At 37.1% G+C, this 25,905-nt stretch overlaps 1 protein-coding gene across 4 annotated transcripts in view; it reads right to left on the reverse strand.

The window, feature by feature from the left end:
- LOC114647068 (adenosine kinase-like) overlaps nucleotides 1-25,905 on the reverse strand; it is a 594,211-nt gene that overhangs the window by 276,906 nt on the left and 291,400 nt on the right. For 3 of the 4 annotated variants that reach the window (XM_028795583.2, XM_028795585.2, XM_028795582.2), the window contains exons 5-6: nucleotides 6,325-6,497; nucleotides 2,734-2,784 (exon numbers count right to left, since the gene is read on the reverse strand). In XM_028795583.2, coding sequence (XP_028651416.1) covers nucleotides 2,734-2,784; nucleotides 6,325-6,497 — 224 coding nt within the window. The remainder of the gene's footprint in view (nucleotides 1-2,733; nucleotides 2,785-6,324; nucleotides 6,498-25,905) is intronic. The other variant, XM_028795584.2, reaches the window with a different exon arrangement.

Consider the following 25,905-nt stretch of genomic DNA (forward strand, 5'->3'; position numbering starts at 1 on the left):
TGTCCACTTTTGGGTGCACGGTGCTGTTTCTTTTGTACTCCAGGACATGCAGAGGAAAGAATAGTACAGAGAGGTCAGTTCTGCGCTATATGCAATCATCAGATTCAAATGTTAACAGTTCCCACACACCCAAGGACCGTCCTTTCTACGTTTACGACATGTGTACCTGTTGCAATGTACATACTTCTCTCTGTATTGTGGTTACTATTACACTGAAGGGGCTGGGGAAGTGGCGGTCTTGGAACAGTAGCTTGTCAATGTGGCAGCTTCTTTTGCTTTATCCATCGCCTTTTCTTGTAAGAAGTAATGATGAAGCTCCCCTGCAAGGTGAGCCATGAACACTCTTCTTTTCTCAGTGCCCCCCACCCCGTGCAAGCCTTGTACAGTACATATGCGTTGAACGCCGCCAATTCAAGCTTGTTGTAGCACAAGCAACCGGCCACCTGCGTTATCCTGCCGCACTATATCAACGCAGCATGGGAAAAAATAGAAAGAGATCAATATATGTGACATTTTGAAGAAATCATTTTATGACCTGAATAGTACCAATCAGAAAACATCGTCGCACTAATGCAATATAATTTGAAAACGAACAGCATCAGATCAGCTGTAAATGTATGACATTTCTAAAAGTTAGCTTTTCTTCAGTCTTATTCTCTCAGTCACGTTTACGCTCTCTCTCGACCCCCCCTTCTGATCTGAGTCTAACTAAAAGTGCCAATATTAATTCGCACCGATCTGATGCTGTTTGATTACAAGTGCAAGAAGGCGTGCAAATGAATATGAATAATAAGAATAATGTTGCATCAGTGCCAGAATGTTTTCCGAATTGTACTATACAGGTCATAAAATGAATTATTCCAAATATCATATATACATATGTCTCTGTTTTTTGTCAGTGCGGCTTTGACATCATGGACCATAAGGTGCGTACTAATTCAGTGTGAGCAGGAACACTCAATAAAACTGAATAAAAAAAATTCAAGTGAGGGTGAGATACAAAGCAGGCAGATTCACCAGCGTTTCTGTGTCAGCTTTTATCCATCCAGATCAGAGAATTTCCAGTTCCATTGTCTCAAAACACCACTCACATCTACAGTTATTCCCAGTTTCAGATAAAAAGTAACTGCATCAGATCTGGGGGGGGTGAGGGTGGGGTTGTATCATGATCGTGACTGAGAGAATAAAAGTACTATAAATTTACACCAGCTGTTACAGACACAAATCAAATGTATGCTTTTATTGTATAATATTAACAATAAGAGCAGCTCACTACTCAAAACGGTAAATTTGCCGGGGAGCCGGTTTCGAACTCACGACCTTCATATTATAAGTCAGCGGATCTTACCGCTACAACACGGAAACTGGCGTTTTGTACTTGCACCTTTTGTGAAAGTGTTAATTTGATATTTGGCCATCAGCCTTCACACATTATACAGTTCATGTCTACATTTTGTTATTTATTACTAAAACATGAAAAATGTTTCTGTTTTAATGATGTGTTTACATAGATTGTTGTAGACACCAAACACATATCAAATTTTTTCCCCTTACAATTCTGGGTAGCTCACTCCCAGATAATCAATCAAGGCAGGAACTGGGAGAACTTCTTCCCCGTTCTGAGGCGTTGGGGGATGTTACAGCAGGCTGCTTGCTGCTTGGACTTAGACACATTCTGAAGACAAAATAGGCTGACGGGGAGGTGTGAAGGGATTTTAGGGTGGGCCGGATTTACAAGTTTTTTCTTTGGCTTTGGTAATTCTAGTGTTAATGCATGGCCAACACCTGAGAACTTGAGAGGCTGCGCAATGCTAAATACTTTAAATTAAAGAAGACAGGTGTTCCACCCCCCCACCAAACAGAGTACCAAAAGTGACTTGTTCTAAGAATTCATTTAAAAATAATCACCAGCACATTTGTGATGACAACTATTAAAGTTGTGCTTAGTAATAAAATACAAAAACTAATTGCTCTTCTTTAGTATAACGTAAATAGTCATCAAGTGCATTACCTCCACTTAAATTTGCAGTGATAATCCTGGGAAAAAATCACTTTGTCAACTGAAAAATGGAAATTCTACCAAATCAAAAGTTCTTCCCTATAAGCTAAAACTTATTTTGCATGAAACAAACCAAATAACAGATGGTTCACATCTTAATTTCAGTAGATCTACAAACTACTGCTAAATAGATTTATTCAATTTATTAAAGGAAGGAAGTTCCTTTCAGAATTTTTTCACCTTCTTCTTCTAAACCCAATATTCTTCAAACAAAGAGAACACACTGTTCCTAAATAAATCCCTTCTGGTCTGTCTGAACACCAAGTAACATCAGTATTGTAATAAAAAGGTTTCTACTTTGACATAACATCTGCACAAAGTTTTTTTTAACTGTAGAAAACAGACACATGGCATTTGGAATTCACACAATTAACCACTTAATACATAAACTAGTTTTTATTAGTTTCTATTTGTGCTACATTAAATTTGTCTAATTCAGTACAAAGAAATTGCCCTGAACAACTCTTCATAAATTCACCATCTTCTTGGTGTCCTGTTATGTGGGTTGGGTGATTTTATTTAACTCTTCTTAAATATGTAAATAAAATCATAAATGTATCTAGCATTTCAAGGACTGAATCAACAAAAATTGCATTAGGTGGTAGAAGAAGTAAGCCAGACATTATGATGTCAATGTTTTTGTTTTTCTTCCACAGTAAGTATCAGTTACTAACCTATAACCATGGGTTCTTCCAGCCTTGAGGACTTTTTCGTATGAGCACATTCTAGATAGAGAGAGAGGCAGGAAGATAAAACATTACATTCATTGCTGTTTTATCCTTCTTATTTCCTTTGCATCTTACATGACTCCTGCATAGTTATACGCATGTGTGGCATTATAAATAATACAAATTCATACCTGCCTTACAAAAATTTAGTTGATTCTTAGCAGATGGAAATGATGAAGAGCATTTTAAAAGGGAAATGGCTGCACTAAATAAGCCAGATCACCATAACCATGAAACAGTTAAGCAAGGCACACTCTGTAATTTCTATTTCATACATTGGTGAAATATTCAGAGGCATGTGCTGGCAACTCAAATATAGGTCTACTTTCAACCTTAAAGAAAAATGCAGTTTGCAGCTCAATATGGTAGGTACTTGGGAACTTTGACTTGCCTTCACAAGGAAAGAGGAAGAGAAAAACATCCAAGTCTAACTTTGGTTAGGTGAGAAGCAAAATGTTTTCTAAAATATACAAGTCTAATGCTGCTAGGATAGGCACTGGCTCCATATTAACTGGGGCCGGTTGAGTGGGCGAGAAAATGGATAGACCTTATATACTGTAGGAACATCATCCAGAGACATAATACTAGTACTGTAATGTTTTTTCTTCTTCTACATGCAAGGCGACTAGATGACTAGCTCTATGTCACACTGTGATTAAGTTGCTGGGAACAGTCAGTATTGTGTTTTACAGTCTAAGGTCAAAAGTGTTATGGCCAACTCTAAAATAACATGAAATCCAATTTCTTAAGGAAGCATTAGAATATACTAAAGTATATTATGACAATTATAATATATCTTGTAATGACTTTTTTTAGGAATTTTTCAGAAATAGTTGGTCAACGTAAGGAATATAATTAATTTATTTATAAAATATTTTGTGGCCAAATTGCAAGCACAATCTTTATGGTGAAATGCTATTTTTTTTTTTTTTAATGTAAATGTATCATTGGTTAAAATACAAAAATTATGTAGCCATTGTAGACGATTAACTCTCTGTTGTAACAAAATCGGCAAAACGTAGCAGCAACGAATTGCATTTTTTTCTTTTCATTCAATTGTGAAGAAGAAGAACCCATTGTTGTTGAAATTTTAGAAAGTAAATGCAGAGGTTCCTATTTCCTTATGACTTACATGAGCAAATCTGAATACATTTTTTCTGTTCATGTATTTGTGTATAGCAACTCCATTCCCATAAAGCCCAGACAGAAGCACCTATATAAAAGGGAGACTTAGGAATATCTGAAAGTCATTCTCTAAGAGACTCTTTCATCCATCCATTTTCCAACCCGCTGAATCCGAACACAGGGTCACGGGGGTCTGCTGGAGCCAATCCCAGCCAGCACAGGGCACAAGGCAGGAACCAATCCCGGGCAGGGCCCCAACCCACTGCAGGAGACTCTTTCATTTGCTGGCAAAATTTTACTTTTGACTATTATGGTAAGTTCAAATATTAAATACACAAACATTGCTTAATTTACATACTAATAATAAGAATGTGAAAGATTGCTATAAGTTATTAATCTTGTTAATTTTACCTTTCTAACTATTAAACTTTATACTGAATTAAATCAAACAAAATAACAGAAAATTTTAACATTTTTAATTTTTGCATACAACAATATCTAAGTATTAGCCACATTGTGCTTTAATGAAAATTATACCTTATCCATCCATGTCTCAATGTTGTTCATCTACCACAATCAGGATCACAGGGAATAACAGGCTATAATGGAGTTAAATGGGTGCAAAATATGAACACTACTTTAGTAAATCTCTAGGACTACACAATTTGCTACTATTCTGTAGCAACTTTACTGTATGTTTGTATTGTGAGAAGAAAACAACAATAATTTGGCAAGCTTCAAATGCGGATTAGGAACTTAACCATATTAAATATTTAAACAATAAAGTAAAAAGCATGCCTGAGATTATGCAATTTCAGCAAAAAAGATCACTGGAAAACTTGTAGATGGACACTTAGAGAAACAGACAGACAATTCCTGTGTCCTCCCTTAAATTAAGTTGTATTACCTTGTATTAAATTCTGCATGAGAATACCTAAAGTTTGTTGATAGATACAGTAACCAGCATTTTATTAGACTTGCACATCTCTTAATGCTTTAAAAGAGTTTTGCTTTACACAAAACTTTTTTGTCTGTTTAATAACCAGTAGTAAGTAAAGTTTCCATTACTAAAATAAAACTTATTCCCAAAAACACTCACATTTATGTCTAATGGAAACGTTGGCTGGAGAAAAAGAAGTACACTTTCTGTTTTATGTGACCATAAAGGTTGTGGCAGACAAGGCTCACATACTGTATCACTGATAGACTAAATTTGTCCCCAGTGAACAGAATATATTGTATATTTGCATTTGTATCTTTTTTTGGTTACGTTTTGTCTAAAATAGTTTGTCTTTACAGTTTTCTCACCTATACCAAATATACTCAACTCAGACTGATAGGCATTGATCTGAAGAGGTTTTGTCCCATATGTATTACTATTCTTAAATCACATACTAAGAAAACTATAGGGAAAATCTTTAACACATTGCCTTGATGGAAATAGCAGAGTAGTTCCTTTTGTATGTTAATACATTGGGGAATTATAATGTATTACTCTTCTAACTTGGTGCTAGCTCTGAAAACCTTAAAAACACTAAAGGAAATACATTTTAAGGTTAAGTAATTACAACAGGATTTTTAAACGTGATTAGAAAAAGAATACAATTTATATATACAGTGTAAAGACTTTACCTTTATTTACTTATTTCTTTTTTACATAATGCATAATTGCTTTCCTTTCCTTCTTTCTATTTGGCTAATAAAATTCAAGATACAGTACTTCATTTTTCCTTCTTTATTATTATTTTTTGCAGTATAAAATCAAAACAGAATAACACAAACTTTGAATTAATACAATGCTGATTACATAGGGCATTTACAAATATCTATATAATAATAAAAGAGGGTAATGCACAGGAAGCCTTCTATCCAGCTTCTGATGGCTATGTTCCCACAAGACTTACTGTTGTTATTTTTGTTTAGCACACTTCACTGCCATCAATAGTATTCTTTTTCTCTATTGAGATTTTAAAAATGGACTAAAGGGGATTAAAATATAAAGGAAGGATGTGGTGGCATATTCACAAATGTTAGTACATTCCACATACGGTAATAAGCTAACTGGGAAATGCTGAAAAATGTAGCGGCTTTCATTAGCACAAGCAGTCACTGTTACCATGACCTGTAAATAGCTGTGACATTTTTTTAATGAATAATCTGAGTGGACAGGTTGATGATATTTTCAATAATTGCTACAGATACACTAGACAAGCCTCAGCAAAGACTACACAATGTTATTCTCATTACTGAAATGTCTTTGTGATGTGCCAAGAAAAATAAACAGTTGTTTATGTGAAGGTCAACCAGCTTGGGGGGATTGTGAGGAGAAGCAAGTTGGAAAGCCAGCACAATCTAATCTCTGGTACATCCTGAGGAAATAATAAAGCAACTCCCAAGGAAAAAACGTCTGACCTGTTGTCGCCAGTTATACAGGCTGCACAAGTTCCTGTTGGCTCCAAACTCTGTTCATAGTAATGAGCGTCAATATGGGCCTCTTCTGCTTTCCTTTTCAGGATTTCGCCAAACTTATCAGTGCCAATACAGCCAAAGAATGTGGCAACCTTATGCGGCTGTTGAATCATCCACTGCACAAAAAAAAAAGAAATAATAAAGTAAGATTTATTTAATCATCACCTATACATATTACAAAGTCTAAACTATTCTTTCAGGATCAGGATTTTGCTTTAAAGGTGTCCTTGAAGTACAGAATTCATTTATTGCACAACAGAAGTATCACAGTGCTAAGTGCACCTGCACATAAAGGTCCCTGCTCATTTCTCAAGTTTATCAATGCCCTCTACATGACGCATGCTTATGCGCCAAATTAGATCTGCAAGGGACAGAATGTCCTTCACTCTTGAAAAGCATCGGTCTTGGAATTAGTTTCCACTTCAAGTATGAAACATTTCCTGCCTTACAAAACAATGATAAAACAGCCTTTTCATACCTCGGTGTACTTGACTTTGACCTCGGATGATTAATTGTTCTACATGCCGGTATGCTGTGCTTGCTTGTTTTATTGTAGCCTTGCCTTTGCTGCAGACAGGCCTCAGAAGGAGACACTTGCATCCAATTCCTTAACTTTATATGTTTCAATATATTGCAACTGTTGTGTAAAAATGAGCAAGCAGTCATCCTGTTTATTTTAAGAAGCTGCAATTCTACCGTGGCTCACATTTTTTTAATAAGTTGGGGTCAAAGATGCTTAGTAGTTATTTGTTCACTACAGAAAAAAAATATGGATGGAAATTCAGAAAAAGCATTTTTATTTTAATCTTCAAGAGAACTAAAACTACTTAAATCAAATCATCTTGGAAACATCCAGCTAACTCACACATAATCAGCAAGGCCCAAGTCCAACAATGAATATTTCTGGCAACATTTTGAGAGTTTAATCAAAGCCCTGTCATAATGGGATTCCACTCCATTGCAAAAAAATATTTTACATGCTCTCTTCTATTATTTGAGTTAACACAGTACGAGAAGGAAAGTTGCATTTTTTCTAATACAGTGCAGTAAAAACAGCATAATACTATTTGTTTTGAAGAAGTAAACTGAATGATTTCAAAATAAAATTCAGCTGGTCAGTTGACAGGAAAAAGTGAGCAAAAGTGGTTATTTGTCTTAATTAATTTGCCAAAGAACTTCTGCATGATATCAATGGTTGTCCATTTGTTTCAGAAACATCATTGAGACTCTAATACTTTGTTACAAAGTTCTGAAATCTATCAAAAAGTAGTATCTATAAATGTGGAAGATCTTGCAATTAAAGGCTTTATACACAGTACTAAATATTAGTGAAACAATTATAAAGCAGATTTAAAATACAAATACTGCTCAAAGGCTGTGACTTTCTTAAAGTACATCAAATACAAGGCAATAGCTAAATTCAGATGAGTTGGGGCCCAATCATTCACATGCAAACATACTCTCGTGCAAATCTACAGTGCCCTGAAAAAAAATCCATCAAAAGCAAAGGGCAGTCAGCAAAACTGACAACAATGAAGTTAACCACAGATTTTTTCAACATACTGTTACATATTTCATGAACCAAGTGACTTTTACTGACCCCAAATACTAAGGCAGAAGTCTAAAACTGGTTGTTAGAAAATCTTCTATTCTATATGCTCCTCTTTTCAGCAGTTTAGACAGACCCTTATTATTTATAAGGTCTTCATCTAGCTGTCACATTACTTTTAATCCCGTTTAACGATGTGTAGTAAAAAACATTCACAAACTGATTTGATTGTAAATATAAAAATTTAAATTTATGTGCTATTGAGACTATTTTAATAATTATAAAAATTTTAATAATCCATCTATTCATTATCAATCCCACTTAATTGAGTTTAGGGCTCTAGAAATCCAGAGCCACTTCCAGCCACATTGGTAATACAAAAACTAACTCTGGACAAAGTGCCAGTCCACCATGGGGCTCATTTGCATGTAGACTAAAACTCTCTCATACTGGGCATCTTCAGAGACTTTAAATAAACACCTGCACAAAAACCTCACAAAAATACAGAGAGAAAATGCAAACTCCACACAGTAGCAGTGGAGATTACAGAAGCAATAACCACTAATATTTCTATTGCTCATCTGTGTACAGTACTGTATATTGAACTACTTCAGGTAGTAGATAGAATGCTACATAACTTAAATTCTCTTCTATTTCTACACACACATGCCTAGAACCCACTCAAGACGAACAGATTTGCAAAATGGATGGATAGATGAACATTGACATTGAAGGAGTGACTCCACTTTAGCATTCAGTACCATTTATGCCTGTATCTGTACTGCTTGTCCCTAATGGTAAAAGAAAGTTAATTATTTAAGGCTATGGCAAAAAACTAAATTAAAATGTAAATATAATACTATCACAATTTTCTGAATGCAAAAAGAAAGAAAAAATACCAGCTAATTAAAAAATTGGATTAATTAGATATTGAACTAACCATTGATTTGTGAGGCTGGTGGAAATAAAAACTTGTAGCTACAGTGGTACTTCAGGCTGAACCTGAGAGCCACTAATATTTTGTACAGCACATAACAGCATAATCCACATCTGGTAGAGATTGTAAAAGACTATAGGATCAGGTCAGGGAGCATGCACTGGTACAGCGAGTTGCCGTACCCACCACACAACGAAACAGCTCAGGATCCTGGTTGCCCCCCAGGCAGACACGTGATCCAGTCCCACACCCCCGGAAATGACCATCTGTCTGCCACAGCCAGGTGTTACGTGGACTTCTCCTTGGCCTGGTCCAGCCACTTGGGTCCTCAACAATAAGGATCCTGTGAGCCAGGTCACTCTCGCGGTATTGCGCCACATGGCCGTAATGGTGTAACTGACATTCTCTCACAATGCAGGTAATGAGCCTTATTTGGGATTCCGTGAACAATAGTTGAACCAGCAGTACCCAAGCATTCTCCGAAGAGACACGGTACCGAAGGAGTCCAGTCTTTGTCTCAGGTCACTGGATAGTGTCCATGTCTTGCAACCATATAGGAAAACAGGAAGCATCACAACTCTAAAGACTTGGACATTCATCCTTTTGCAAAGATATCAAGAATGCCAAACACCCCTTTCCAGCAACCTCATGACTAGGCTCCCCCTGCCACAAATGCTCTTCCAATCCATCTACTGACTTCATAGGAAATGTCATTGGCGACATGAATATCACTGCCAAGGTAAGTAAACCTCTCGACAAGGTCAACATTCTCTCCACAGACAGACACACTGCTGAAGGCTGTGCCCAAGAGGTCATTAAAGGTCTGGATCATAGTTTTTATCCAGGACACTCACAAGCCTATACACTCCGACATCTTGCTCAGTCTTTCGAGAGCCCTGATCAGAACCTCCATTGACTCCATACAGATCACAACATTGTCATCAAAGTCAAGATCAGTAAAACTTCCTTTACCAACAGATGCTGGACCCCACGACCCTGCCCAACAACCAGACCATACAAGCACTGAACAGAGTAGGAGCAAGAATACACCTCTGACAAACCCCAGAATCAACTGGGAAAAATACACAGGTTCTGCCTCCACTCTGCACAGCAATCACAGTATCAGTGTACAGGTCAACCATGATATTCAGCAACTTCAGGGGGATCCCACAATGACTCAGTATATCCCACAGGGCAGCTCGATGAACTGAGTCGAACTTATTATGAAAATTGACGAAGGCTGCAAATAAACTTTGCCATTATTTGCGTTTGTGTTCCTTGGATCTCTGCAGTCTTCCTAACCCTCAGCTGGATCACCACCTGTGCAATCTCAGTGAGACTGGGTGGTTCACAGCTAACTGGAGGATAAGCCTCAAGAACCGTGGACATAGAGGTATCCAACATCCTAGCTGGAGGATCACTTTTAAACAGCTACTCAAAGTGGCCAGCCCAGGGTGTTCACAATTGCAGCATCATCCATAACGACCGTTCCATCACCTGCTCTGACTATAACTCTCCAAGGAACAAATTCAGATGTGAGTAATGCTTTGATCCATTTGTAAGCAGGACATGGATCACTAGACCATAGATAATGTGTCACTTGTTCACAGATTCCACTAACATACGCCTCCATACATGCACTCAGAGCTGTCTCAGCCGTCCTTCTCTGTTTCAGGTACAGACCAGGGTTTCCATTAAGCTGTGCACTGCAACTCCTCTCAATTATATGCAGGGTGCCCTGTGAGATGAAATGCCTCCATCTGGGAACACTGGTAACACTAACACAACCCTCAGCAACCTTCAGGGTCTTGTAAGTCTGTATGTTCCCCACACAAACTGCGTGCAAACTCATTAGAAAGAGCAGGATCTTGGGAATCTAGCCAGGTGGTAGCCTACTGGTCCCTAAACTGGTTCTTCAGAGTAGCAACAAGTCTGTGGTCAGAATTCACAAAGTGGGATTTCTATAGACCCTGCAGGTTTGTAAGAGCATCCAGCATCTGCCCACATCCTCGACTAAAAGATCATAGCTTGAAAATCTTCCACATGTGAAAAATGTCTGCTCTACAGATGTAAAAATAAACTATAAACACGATTTTATTAATTTTGGGTTTATGATTAATGAACAAGCTAATTTTTCAAACAAACAATTGGTTTTCTTTTAACACATGCACGATATTCACTATCTGATCCACCGTCTTCACCCACTTAATCAAATTTAAGGTCCTGAATGATGTAAAGAATACATGTTCAATATTTTATTTTTATTCTGTGACCTAGGGGGTTTTGCTTCCAGGTTACCCTAAATCAGGCATACCAACATGAGCAAAAAAAAAAAAGAAAAGAAAGATAAGTTGATACAACCGAGCTAAAACTATGTTTGGCTACACAGTTAATGCTCCTTTCCAAAATCAGACACTCGGTTATATTTCCTCGGTTTCTTTCAATATGAGTGGCCACATTATTTTCCTGTAAATAAGCCTTTACCCATCTTTGGACTGTTGGGTCACTGAATTTTTGCATGAAAGCATTGATTATTCTGTACTGTGGAGATAAGTTCTTGAACATCTTGTGCATATATCACTGCAATAATGGACTGACATTCTGTCTGGAGCTGTTTCTTGTCTTGTACCGCAGTGCTACTGGGAGAGGCCCCAACCCCATGGAATCATGAATTGGATTAAGCAGGTTTGTCAATGATATAGTATAGTGTAATGTGGTATATTTATATGAACAAAGAATGATTACATACATACACCTACACAATATATGAATAAAGAATATAGATACTACTTTAGGCAAAGATAAGCTATTGGAACTGCTTTAGTCACCTGGGGCTTCATTTATAGAACTTTGAGCATGAAAATATGCACACACACACAAAAAAAACAGTAAAATTTGTATGCCCCCAAAAAAATCGTATTTATAAAACTTGCCATACGTACATTTCTACACAATTAATTTTTTATAAATCACAATCACCTTATGAATGTGTGTTCGTAAATGTACCTCAAACTCCACCCTCAGACACCCACATATGGAACATACTAATCAGTCTCATACATATGTAATCATGATGGTGCAGAACTTCATTGGCTGGCAGAGCACACTGAGACATCGCCACCTGAATTCAAGACTATATGTCTGTGCTCTGCAACTGGGAGCTCATGCGTATGATCTTGCAAAAGATCATGAAATCATTTCATCATCTATAACCTGTAGTATTCCAAGTACATTAAGATAATTGGTGCAAATTACCTTTTTATGTTGGTAAACATGTTTTATTTATATGCACATGCACCACATAAAAACTGAAACTGAATGCAGTGCCTCATCAATTGCTTCCAGCACACCAAGTATGACAGAGTCAAGTTTGGCTGAGACATTCCTCCCCTGTCGGCCAGGTCTATGAGGAGTGACAACAATTACTTGGTATAACCTGACAAAAAAAAAAAAGTTCTACAATGCAAAAATACAGTATTGGCCCTCTTAAAAGCAATTCATCACTTTTGAGGTGTACTATCTTTGTCACATCAACAAACATTCTAATATTCTAACATTCATATGAATTATTAGGTGTGTGAGACATCATTTAGCTGGTTTGGCTGCATTTCCCTGCTTGAACAAGAAAGTAATCACTTCCAAATTTCTCCCAGTTGTTGCCTATGGATGGGTCCGAGTTGACGTAAATATACGCATTTTTCCGCAGTCAAGTTTTCGTTTATAAATTCTGACGTTTGTATGAGAAGTTAGGTATGCACATTCAGAGCCTCTTTTTGTGCATATGTAAGCTTTATAAATAAGGCCTCTGGTGAAGATATGTGAGAAAGGTAAAAAGGGATGAGCCACCATATTAAAGAAATTACATCTGTTGTCTGGGAATTCACAAAGAAGAATATGAAATCTGCTGTACTCTATACGGTCACTAACTACTACAGGTTTCTCTTGGACAAATATAATAATATTATGTAAGCAGAATGAAATTAATTTAATTAAAATTGAAAAGGAGAATCACAAAAGCATACATGCACTTATGCTACTCTAAGAATCATTTAAAAAACACATTCACTGTCTTCCCTCCATGCTGAAATAAGCAACTAAAGTCATTATACGGTCATCCAATTATGAAAAGTAAGCTATACTCATAAGCTACTGGATGAATGAGGAGTTCTGTCAATTAACTCCTATTCCAAGACCCCACTGACAATCTCTTCCCAATTGTGATCTGAATAAAGGATAATACCTCCATTAATACCAAGTACTATCTGTAGGTTGTGAAAAGGTCAAAAAAGCCTGCAAAGGAAATTCATGCTTAGTCACATCCCAATTATTACACAGTACAAAACAAAACTCGGCAAATCTAGTTGCTTCATTACTGTAGTATTAAATTAAACAGAAAAACTGCTGTAAGGCATTTTACCGAAGGCAGTAATGAAGCAATGCCCTGATTGAAGGCTATTAGGAATCAGCTTTCACAAAATCTCTTTAAAACTCCATTCTGATTGTTGAACTGGGTCATGGGAGTTTCCCAGTCTCGTCTACACATGAAGTGAAATTCAGACTTTAATTGTTATACCGATTTATATTTTTAAAACAAATCAAGAATCAAACAAAATTGTAAAATATTTAAAAATATAAGAAAAGAAATGGGTTATTGTTTCTTAGGATATCAATACACTACTCTGAAGTCTAAGCTCCTGGGAGTTATGCTTCATAAATCAATATTTTAATTCACATGTTGTTTACGAGTCTGACTAGTTTTATAATTGTCATTTTTACATACCTTGTAAACATTTGCTTTCTCTATCTTAGGCACCTTTCAAAACTGTTATGATAATGTAGTTTTCAGTAAATCTGATTCACACATGTACAGTATATACAGTTTTTCTCTCTTCATTCATCTGATTGTTGATTCCATATTGACTCTGTGCGACTGTGAGTGTGGGTCAATGAGCACTATGGTGGATTGGCACCCTGATCAAGGCTGTATCACGTGTTGTGCTTACTGCTAACTCAACCCTGAAAAGAATTAACTTGGTACGATAATGTATGAAATGTATGAATGTATGTTTGTGTGCATATCTCTCTCTGGCTTTTCCTTAACATAGACTTTCAAGCAAATTTAAAAACCGATTTATAACTTTTCCATAACATGACAAAAAGAGAAAACTACCAACTGGTGGTACAGCACTGAACTACAAGGTACTGTATCACATGACTGTGATTAGCTGCCGTCTAATGTGAGTGAAGGACAGTATAATGGTGCCATGCCATGCAGCATCTAATTCTGGGTTCAAAACTTGGCCTGTGTGCATGTAACTCTAAACAGATTCAGTGTTGGTGAGTGTGGATGTGTGAATGAGCACAATTTGCATATTACTGAATTGAAATAAATTTGTAAGTCATTTTCTAATCACCAACATTTTATTCAATTTTAATCTTTTAATACAAGATTCAGTTCAAAACATATTCCTCTACCCCTGTTCAAATGTATGCCAGTATTAAACAAGGTAGCATAAACTTCCAAAACCATCTAATATAATGCTTAGGTAACAGGAAACATAGATTTATCTTATTTGGCTCAATAGCCCAGTTGCTGGAGTTTTACTGAAATTCAGAAGAGAATCCAATGTACCCAAAGCTGTTCAATCGGCAAGCTGCTCACTTTAAAAATAGAGATGGATCTTCTGTTCTTGCTTTAGAACATCCCCATGGAACAGCAGGAATAATCATGACTGTTTATAGATAATAAATCACTGACACCTGACATCAAGAGGCTAAACAAGGCACTACATGATTCCACCCTTAACAAATCTTTTCCACTGAAAACTCTTGCCAAATGGACAGACCTGTAAACATGGTTAAAAGCAACTTATTTAAAATCAGCTATTCAACCAAACAAAAATGGCATACTGTTGTTTGAAATAACAATGTGCTTACTGTTAATTTAAGACGCTAGTACGGATATGTCAGAAACAAGAACAACCAGGGAGCAATTTGGACATACAGTGTGATGCCACCTCATCATGTTGACACAGTGGCATGTTCTGCTATTTTTAAGGCTCAGCAGATAGAGTTTGAAACTAGATGTTTCATGTTCTTACTTTGTCTGTGTAGGAGTTTCTTCTGGTTTTCCTTCCACATCCATATACTGTATGTGCAAAATTAATGAGTTGTAAGTTAGTACAGTATGTGTGAATAATCTCTGACAGGCTGGCACCCTCTCTAGGAGTGGTTCCTGCCTTGCACCTGATGCTGCTGGGATTGAGCATGGCGGCCTAAACTTCGTTTAACTCATATGGAAAATTATGATGGATAGAAGTCCTTATATTGCATCTAATATAGAAACAATATGCACACTAGAGATGGAGACCCATTTTAATGGACAGTACAAATATGATCTGGCTAAATTATATCTGGATAAAGTCCAGATACAAAATGCATGTTAATGCCAAGTATAGAAGAAGCCAAATTAATAATTAATACTGTAATGCATGAGCAGTGCTGGAGTCCAAGTTATTTACTACATGAAGTCAAACTAAGGACATCTTGTGCATCTTTACATACTTAAAACTTTACAAAGTTAAATCCATTTATAAATCTAGATTTAGCGTGATGTTGAGACACTTTTTATGATGCATCTTATTGGAACTCTGCAAATTACACAACTTATGTATATATTGGCATGTATTACAATTTATTTTATTTATTTTTTTTAACAGCAGGACATGTTTTCTGTTATTTAAAAATTTTCCCCCAGAAAACTGTACAATTGTCAAAGTATGATGGTCTTTTGAAATGATCAAGCCAATCACTTTGCTGCCAACGTTATGAAATACATGCTGTGCCATGAAATTTCAGTCATTCATCAATTTGTCTCTCCACTAAATGTATAAATAATGGCATAGCTTCAAACAGTTCAATTACTGCCATGCTCTACAAAAATTTACGCTCAAAGTAGATTAAATGTGTTGAATATAAAGCACCTTGTTCTTGGTATACATTTTTCATTGCAGCAATTGAAAAAATGGATATCCAGTTTTATTGTGTAAATGTACAAAAGGAGCTCTACAGCACATAAATACAGCAGTCAACACAGTTAAAATGGGCATTGAGCCGAGATATTTCAAATAATAGCATAAAAGAATTATTTTCAGTGATGGGTTTTAAAAAATATGCCAGTCGTTGCAAGAAGGGAAACCTAGTAAATAAAGCTCAGTCCAGTCACAGGTCAATGATTTTCAAACTCTTGCTGCTGTACAACATTGGCAGCAAACAGATTTGAGTTAAAGTATGTGGTGTACAGTTTGCAACTTCCTAAGTTTTCAACATTTATTATAAATTAAAAATGACAGTAATATCAGCTAGACACTGGAGGTGTTCTGTGTTGACTTGCACCAAATCCAGAAATAAAAAGCCAAAGCCAAGCATCACCAATAAAAGTACCCTAAGTCCTTGTTTTGGACTCATGATTAGGATAAACCTTCTCATTTAAGTAACAAAACTCTGTTTGGATTACAATTAATATTTCCCACAAAGAACCTTCCAAGGACAACAGACAGAATGCAGGTCTTCAGTGAGGAAGTCAAGATTTGTTTTTCATCCTGAATGGGTGTATACAGCATATATTTATGTTATTTCCTCTTTTGCAGAACATTTTTTGCTACAATACATACTGTTTTTAGCTAGATGGGAACCCACCCAGTTTATTTTAGAAGCTGTTTCTAAATTTACCATTTTTTATTTACCTGCTGATTGAAAGCAATATGTGCTCTTTTTTCTCATGTCAGGTTGCATGCTTACTGTAAACATTGCTACTTTTCACTGAACAGGCATCCAGGCCTGACACTTTAATAGATGATCACTGCCATTATGTCTTGAAGCTGCACTGGTTATAGATCTCCATGACCAGCTGACAGTTAAGAGCACAACATGACTTTAGAGCACTAATGCAAATAAATCCAACATGTCTCTCTAATGGGGGTTGGGGTGCATCCTGGATTTTGGAAAACTCACATTTAATGACTAATGAAGAGTTCAGATCGCCTGCTTGGCTCTTTTGTTTCATTGTTACATCTCACACAAGGAGCAAATCTGGAATTAATTTAAAATATCTTCTCATCAATATCTGTCACCAGTCACATCTAAAACCAGAAGGCAAGGGACTTGTCAAAATATACTGACAATGATGAGCTCTGGCAGGCTCCATTAAATTACAGCTTCCTGTAGAATGTGAGTGATCAAAAGGAAAACTGAGTTTCAACACTGTCAAGTTACAAGCTATTTTTCTAAGCAGAAATACTGGTCAATATCTCCAATCATAGTAAGTAAGTCACTCTTTTATTTATCTGTCTCTGTGTTGTCCATATAACCTGGTCATGAGGTATGAACACCTGTGAACATCAACATCCATCCTCGTAAAAAAGATCAGTCCAAGGCATTTTTTTCAAACCTGTCTTGCTGGGTGACATGACTGTATTTTAAGACTATGCTAGAGACTACCTGTCAACGTTGCTCACCATCATTACAGACAATTCGTAGACTTAAAAACTGAAAGTCTGACATTATGACAAGATGAGAGAAGGAAAGTGAAGCACTTAAATATTGAGTGACAAGGAAATTCAAAGTATGTCAAGAGCAGAACCAATGCCACCAAGACAAGACCCGCCTGCTGTTTGCATTTTAATCTTGAACTAGTTTATTTAGAGTCACTCTATTACTGCACAAAAAATTTACAGCTTAGGTAACTTTATGGCTTAATAATGTGAACTGTTTAGAATATGTGTATACTGCATTTATTTGATAAAATTAAACTATCATTATACTGTACTGTCCCATTCTAGTCAAAAGTGTACTTTTGACAGGTTCATAACATATCAGCTACCATTAGGAAAAGCAACAAGTTATACCTGGTTGGGTTTTTAAATTATGTTTAATATTAAAAATATTAATGAATCTTAACTCTTTCTATGATTAACACTATTGACTATATTTTTGATGGTTTGTTGCTGTGGATGATTTTACATCTTTTAATATATACCGTAATAACGTGTATTTGATTGTTGTATTTTAACTCTAGAATTGTAATTAATATACCTGAAAACAAGAAAATGTATAATATAAAAAACAAAAAGTAACAACAGATTAAATTAGATGACAGTAATAGGAGCCTTCTACTGCTTCTACTACTTCTCAGGACCATCCTGATTGTTGGGCAATACCACTGAATATTGGGTGACCACACAGGGGAGAGTTTCTACATTTATTAAATTTGTCCACACTGGTGTCTTTAGAAGATCAGACTGCTTTTAATTAGCAGTTTGACATTCCTTACCACCCCCGTCATAGAACCTTGTGGCATTTTTAAACAGGACAATACTATAACACACAGCTCCAATATCCATGTATGCCTACATGACATACAGAAAGTGCATTACTTCCTGGTCAGTCAAACCACCATAAATGTTGTGGATAAAAGATATTTGTCAAATGCCTGGACTTTTGCTAGGTGCCACATTTTATAATCTGGTCAAGCTCTTCTCAATTCATCGCCTCTAAAATTTAAGTGCACAAACGTGCATCACTAGTAGTAACAGAGCTCTTCAACTGACCTCACCATTATAATGTTCCAGGAAAGGCTGGAGATACTGGAAGTAAACAATGTATTTGCTTAAGGATGTAAGTGAAAAGCTGCTTATTTACCTTTAGTACAAGCTGCAATACATGGATGATAAAGAACAGATGGGTTCAATCAACAAGTAAATATGATCAGCAAGAAAATTCTAGCACATTCAATATCATGCACCAAATGAGATTTCTGTTTTGGGGGATTACTAAGTTCAAGGATGCTAAGTCACTCTATTTCTGATTTCTAAGTATGTGTTGCTATATTCCCTCCTGTTCTTGCCCTCTCTTGTTAAAGGGATGAGGAAGCACCCTCTTTGCATGGTTTAGTTAACTATTATCCAATTTATTTCAATATGTAAAGACTGTTGACAGTATTCTGTAATTATCTTTAGAAATTAAATATGGTGTCCAGCAGGCCTGCATAGATAGGCCTTTTTTCACCTAACATGCTTCCATTGGAAACCATATTAGAAAACGTAACTTTCACTTACTGTGACTTTCATATTAACCAACACTTCTCTAACAGTGTCCTTAATTAACTGTTCCATTGTAGTAAAAGACTGGATGCATGATAACTACTTGTCTCTGAATACAGAAAAAAACAAATATGTTCCTTATTGAGGGAATAATACAAACCACAACAATATTCAATTAAGAATATGAAGAACAAAGAATTCTGACAAATTAATTCATGCATTTATTTTTTAAAAGAATTGACTACTGTAATGCATTATTTACAAACTACTGCTGCAACAATCACTACAAAAACTACAATGTATGAACACACAACTTACTGTATGTTCTTAAATCTTTACACTGGCTTCCAGTTAAAGTTACGACTAATTTTAAAATAATCCTTCTTATAACGCTTTAAATGATGTATGCCCTTCTAACCTTTCAGAGTTTATCATGCAAACCTGATCATGATTTAAGACCTCGAGAAGCCATTCTACTAATGATTCCAAGAGTTAATAAAACAACAGTGTGAGGTCGAGCTTTTTAGCTAGAGGCCCAAAGCTGTTAAATGATATGACTGCTTGTGTAAGAGACACTCCTTCAGTCTCAGCTTATGTTTCTAGTCTAAAGGCTTACTACTTTGGTCTAGCATTCCTTTATCATACCTGCTGATTATTGCATATGTTTGTTAGTGATTTGTATACATGTATTAGTATTACAATATTACTCTGTTTCTTTTCTTGGTGCCACGGCTATACTACCAAGCTATTTTCCTGCCCATTGAAAAGACACCAGACATACCAAGAATGAAAGGATTTTGTTTTCTTATTTGACCGCCCAGCAGAAACTTGCATAATATTGTGGCATGCATGGTGGGGGTTAAGAAGCAGCCAGTTGGCAAAGTCCTTAGAACTGTGACTATGACTAATTTTGTCTTTCCATTCTAATCAACTGTGGACCATCTCAAGAGTTTTTTTTCCCTCCAGGGATGCTAATGACAGGAGTTTCTGTTTTCATCTTTCTACAGTCAAATGGTCACATCAACAATAACATTAATGGCCATTTATTGTTTAGATGCATTCATGTTAATCAGTCTGAAATTATGTTTTCCAGTGTGTTTAAACTAATCTGCATTACATAAGTTATAAACTTTGCAATTGTATTTTACCTTTGAATTTGTTACAGAAATAAACTGAACTTATTACTACCTGTGAATGGAACATTTAGTATATTCCTGTGTTTGAATTATTGACGCATAGTGTTCAAAATGATACTTTTAACTCAATATTAAAAAAAAAAAAAGAGTAATGACCTCAAATTGTATGTTAGTTATTAAAAAAAGTCAGTAATACATTTGGTTTCCTGCTTGTACTTACTGTATATATTAGCTAGGCCTGGATAAAAATATGGAATTTCCAATTATTTATTTTAACGATTCAATATCGATTCTTAAAGTCTCAAAATTCGATCTTATGAATCTGTAACCTGCTCAACTGCTGTTGGAACATAGCTTTTTTGCTCATCTTCATTCTTGGTGTCCTATTCAGTAAATGTCGCTAATGCGCCTGTTAAGGCTTTCTACTGAAATTACCCTTTACTACCTTGTATAAAATGGTGATTCCTCCTCAACTGAAATCAGCGCCTATCCTTAAATTAGATGTATGGAATTACTACGCATTCAAACAGTGCATCAGTAAAGAACAACTGGAAAAAAGCAAAGCCAGATGTAAGTCGTGCAACTCAGAAGTATTCTTGTAACACAACAAATTTGAGAAATCCCGGCATCACCTAAAAACATCATCTCGGTCGACATCAAAAAAAGCAGAGTCTAAAATATCTACACTGGAGACAGCTTCCATTTAATTAGCCACATGCCAAAAAATAACAGAATCTATAGTAACTAGGGGGCTCCGCCCCCTGCTCGCTTCGCTCGCCAACCCCTGGCGTTGGGACATGAGAAAGAGTCAGATGTATGAATTAGATATAGAATAGTGTGCAGCTTTGGATGATGCCCATAGAAATAACAAATAGAGTGTTTGTCATATATTAATGTTTTATTGGAATATTTCTTTGTATACAACATTAGCAGTAAAGATGGTGTCTTGTCCTTGAATGAGTCTTCCTTGGCATGGATTATTTATAATTTTAACTTTAACGTCAGATGAACGGCGAACACGTGAGAAGGCAACATAAAGTTCTCCATGTCCAAAAACGGGTTCAGAGAGGTAGATGCCAACCTTGTCCATGGTTTGTCCTTGTGATTTGTTGATGGTCATGGCAAATGCAGGTTTAATGGGGAACTGTCGGCGTTTCAATGTAAAAGGTAATTCTAGCTCAGAACTTGTAAGGTCAATTCTAGGAATGAGAACAGTATTGTTAGCATGTGATCCTGTAAGAACTGTCGCTTGAATAACATTGCGTGTCATGGTGTTGACGACTAACCGTGTGCCATTGCATAAACCCTGTTTTGTGTTAAGGTTTCTTAATAGCATGATTATTGTTCCGTTTTTAAGGGCAAGGTCGTGTTGTGGTAATCCGGCAGGGTTAATAGTGTTCAAATATTCTAAGGGGAAATTTATATGTTCATTGTCGTCATCAGAGTCAACTTTGTCTGAGCTTAGAAAGATCTGTGTCTCTCCAGGAAGTAATGAAATGACTTGGTTATTAATGTGATTAACATTAATATTTTTTGGACATAATATAGTGCGTTGTGTTAACAGGGGTATTTGGTCTAATGTGATTGCTGTTCCAAATATCTCTTTTACTAAGTCGTCTGAGATAAAGGATTGTGGAATGGAAATAATATCTGGGTGAAGTCCATCTGTATTTGTGAGTGTACCATTTCCCAGTTGTATTAGCCAACTGTTATATTCTGGATCTGGACATCGCATGTTTTGTACCAACTGTATTGTTTTAAAGCAATGCCAATTGTCTGCATATTTTAAGGTGGACTGAACAATAGCTGAGCGCATGGCATGTGGAACAATAGCTAAGCAGTGTCTAAAATCTCCTCCTAATAAAAGAACTTTTCCTCCAAAGGGAATATTATTATTCATCAACGTTTGTAGAAGTTTATCAATGGTGTTGAGTAAGTGACTGGATGCCATTGTACATTCATCAATAATTATCAGTTTTGCAAGACAGATGTCTCGGGCATTGCTACTGTGAATGTTCATAGTGGATACTGATGTCTCTGTGATTGGGACTGGTATTTTGAATATTGAGTGACATGTACGACCATTTATTAACAGATTTGCTGCCACTCCGGAGGATCGCAGTCACTGTTAATATGTTTCCTTTTCTGCAGTTGAACGGTTAATAGTGCTTTATTGTAAGGAGATCCACCTATGCTGACACCTATGCTGTCTAGTGTGAAGGTGTTGACGTTCACTTTAGAATATGTGGCTTTGGGTGTCACTTCTTATGGATGTGTGTGTGTGTGTGGGGGGGGGGTGGGGGGTGGTGAGGATTGTTGTTGCGCGAGCGTCTTCTTTCTTTTTGTGTTCCTGTGTCTTGTTTGAATCCCCCTCTTTGTGTGTGTCCCGTCCGTTGCTTGTAGGGTCTGTGGGGTAGGCTTCGCTCGCCAACCCCTGGTGTTGGGAATGACAAAGAGCGTGATGTATGAATGAGATATAGAATAGTGTGACGGTGTAGATGATGCAAATAGAAATCAAACAATAAAGTGTGTGGCACAGTGTAAAGGTTTATTTGAAAATTTCTTTGTACACGCCGTTTAAGTGTAAAAGGTAATTCCAGCTCAGAACTTGTAAGGTCATTTAAGATGGTTATTGTTGTGATCAGAGTCAAGTTTGTTAGAGCTTAGAAAGAGTTGTGTCTCTCCAGGAAGTAATGGAATGACTTGGGTATTTATGTTTTCCACATTAATATTTTTTGGACATAATATAGTGCGTTGTGTTAAAAGGGGCATTTGGTCTAATGAGATTGCTGTTCCAAATGTCTCTGTAACTAAGTCGTCGCAGATAAAGGCTTGAGGAATTGTAATAATATGTGGCTGAAGTCCATCTGTATTGGTGAGTGTACCATCTCTCAGTTGTAATAAGCAATTGTTATGATCTGGTTCTGGACATCGTATCTTTTTTACTAACTGTATCTTTTGAAAGTAATGCCAATTGTCTGCGTATTTTAAGGTGCACTGAACAATAGCTGAGTGCATGGCATCTGGAAGAATAGCTAATCACTGTCTAAAATCTCCTCCTCATAAAAGTACCTTTCCTCCAAATCGAATATTATTATTCATAAACGTTTGTAGAAGTTTATGAATGGTGTTGAGTAAGTGACTTCATGTCATTGAACATTCATCAATAAACAACATTTTTTCAAGATGGATGTCACGTGCAGTGCCACCGTTAATGTTCATAGTGGATACCGATTTGTAGGATCTAATGCAGTTGATAAAGATTTAACTTTCAGGTACATCGTCAGTTATAAGCTTCTGTAGATATTCAGTATATGAATGTAAAGAAGGCAGTCTAATTTGACCCTTTTGACAACAACGTGTAAATGTATAACTTGTATTGCCAGTTGTTTCTTCAGGGAAGTGAACTGAATGACAATGATTGCAAATGACATTCATTAATCCGAATGAATTTTCCTGGTGTATGTTTTCCTTGTGCCGTTTGAGAGGCGCGTTGTTGCATGTGTAGTATTTGGGACGTGTTGTTTTGGAGCTGTAATCGATTTGCCTGTGCTGTGTGAGAAGCCCGTTGTAGCCTTCGCTGCCATTAACGTATGTCTGAGACGGGAGGTGTTTCGTTTTGAATCCGTGCTTGTTGCGATGCAACACTTTGATTGATAGATTGCGTAATGTGGATCTAGGATGTAGATTTGTGCATATTTGCGTTGTTGATTTGTTTCAGGGTGCACTGTTCCAATGCGATGCAGTATTTGTGCACATATGCGAAAGCAGTATGGTCCATTGCCTTTTGGTGGCCTGATATTTACTCTGGTATATGCAAAAGCAAATGAACTATTGTAGGATCTAATGCAGTTCATAAAGTTTTTACTTTTAGGTACATCGTTAGTTAGAAGCTTTAGTTGAGCTTTGCGTTTTTGGAGTCGAGACATTTTTTCTTATGGATGTGTGGGGGGGGGGGATCGTTGTTGCGCGAGCGTTTTGTTTCTTTTTGTGTTCCTGTGTCGTTTGAATCCTCCTCTTTGTGTGTGTCCCGTCCCTTGCTTGTAGGGTCTGTGGGGTGGTTTTGTGTTCTTTTTTTTGGTCTTCCATGGGCTTGTTGAATCCTCCTCTTGGTGTGTGTCCCGTCCCGTGCCTGTAGGGTGGGGGGGGTATGGTCGTGCCTTGCTATTGTGCGCTCGTCTGTTCTTTTTTTTTTGGTGTGTTTAGTTTCGTGTGCAATGTGTTTCGTGCTTTCCCCTCGTTTGAGTACTCTTTCCCCTCGTTTGAGTACTCTTTTATGTGCCTTTTCCTTATTTTGGTGCTTGTTGAGCCTCATTTTTGTGACTCCTTTCTGTATGTGCTCACTCCTGTTTTCTGTGCTCTTGTCGGACTCTTTTTGCGCCTGCGTCTCTCGCGGCCCCTCATCCGCCTCTCTCCCCCTCTTTGTGTGTCCCGTCCCTTGCTTGTAGGGTCTGTAGGGTGGTTTTGTGTTCTTTTTTTTGGTCTTCCATGGGCTTGTTGAATCCCCCTCTTGGTGTGTGTCCCGTCCCGTGCCTGTAGGGTGGCGGGGGTATGGTCGTGCCTTGCTATTGTGCACTCGTCTGTTCTTTTTTTTTTGTTGTGTTTAGTTTTGTGTGCAATGTGTTTCGTGCTTTCCCCTCGTTTGAGTGCTCTTTAATGTTTTTTTTCCTTATTTTGGTGCTTGTTGAGCCTCATTTTTGTGACTCCTTTCTGTATGTGCTCACTCCTGTTTTCTGTGCTCTTGTCGGACTCTTTTTGCGCCTGCGTCTCTCGCGGACCCTCATCCGCCTCTCTCGCCCTCTTTTGTCCGCCTTTCTCGGGTCCTCAGCCAACTCTCGCGGACTGTTTGTTGCGCCGGCGCAGTACGTCTTTTTGCAGCTACGGCCCATGGCCGGATGTGCCTGCGTCCATCATCCGTTTTAGCATTCTCGGTTAGTAATATGGATAATATGGATTTTTATCTGTAAAGATATGAGACCTTACACAATTTATAGAAATGAGGGCTTTTATTATACAGGTTTTGGAACTACGGTATATTAATACCAACAAGAAAGCAAATGAGTGTAGTTATTGTATCTAGACTTTATGAAGATCTAAAACAAAGCATTGTCACATCTCTCAGGTCAGCATAGAGAGTATCCCTAACATGTAACAACTAGATTTCTAGACAGCAGGTTCCTACATGACAATCACATGTCACTACATTTTTAAATGACTGGGAACCTATGGCAGATGTGCTCCAGACAAGAGTGCTGAATGCCAGTCACACCAGAAGCAAACCTGCTGCCTATATGCAAAGTTGCTGAGAAGGCTGGCTATTATTCCAAAAACATTTCTAGCATTTCCAATGTGCTGTTCCATCACATAACCACATCAATACCAAGGTCTGTGTGTTGGCAAGTCCAATAAACGTTGCCTTTCTTTAAGCCCATGGTTAGCTGTACTGCTTTGGTAGAAAAAGTCTGCAGCGCACCTCACCTGACCTTGCAAGAAGGCAACTGTCAGAAATTTCAGGGCAGCCTGTGATACCAAAGTGTGTGCACAAAACAGCTGATGTCATGTCACTCCATAAGCTGTACCACACAGATCATTTTAACGGTACTGTCATTCACGATGGTTAGTTCTTTGTCTTTTACGTGATATTCATCCAACACTCAGTCGACAAGCATCAGATCTAGATCCTCATTTTAAAACACTTCCTTTTTGTCTGAGGTGGACACATTTTCAAGACTGATTAACGTGACTGCTACACATGAGCAACTAAAGATAGGAGTAACACAGAATTACAGAAAAACACAAAGT

Source organism: Erpetoichthys calabaricus, chromosome 2, assembly GCF_900747795.2.
Source record: "Erpetoichthys calabaricus chromosome 2, fErpCal1.3, whole genome shotgun sequence".
NCBI lineage: Eukaryota > Metazoa > Chordata > Cladistia > Polypteriformes > Polypteridae > Erpetoichthys > Erpetoichthys calabaricus.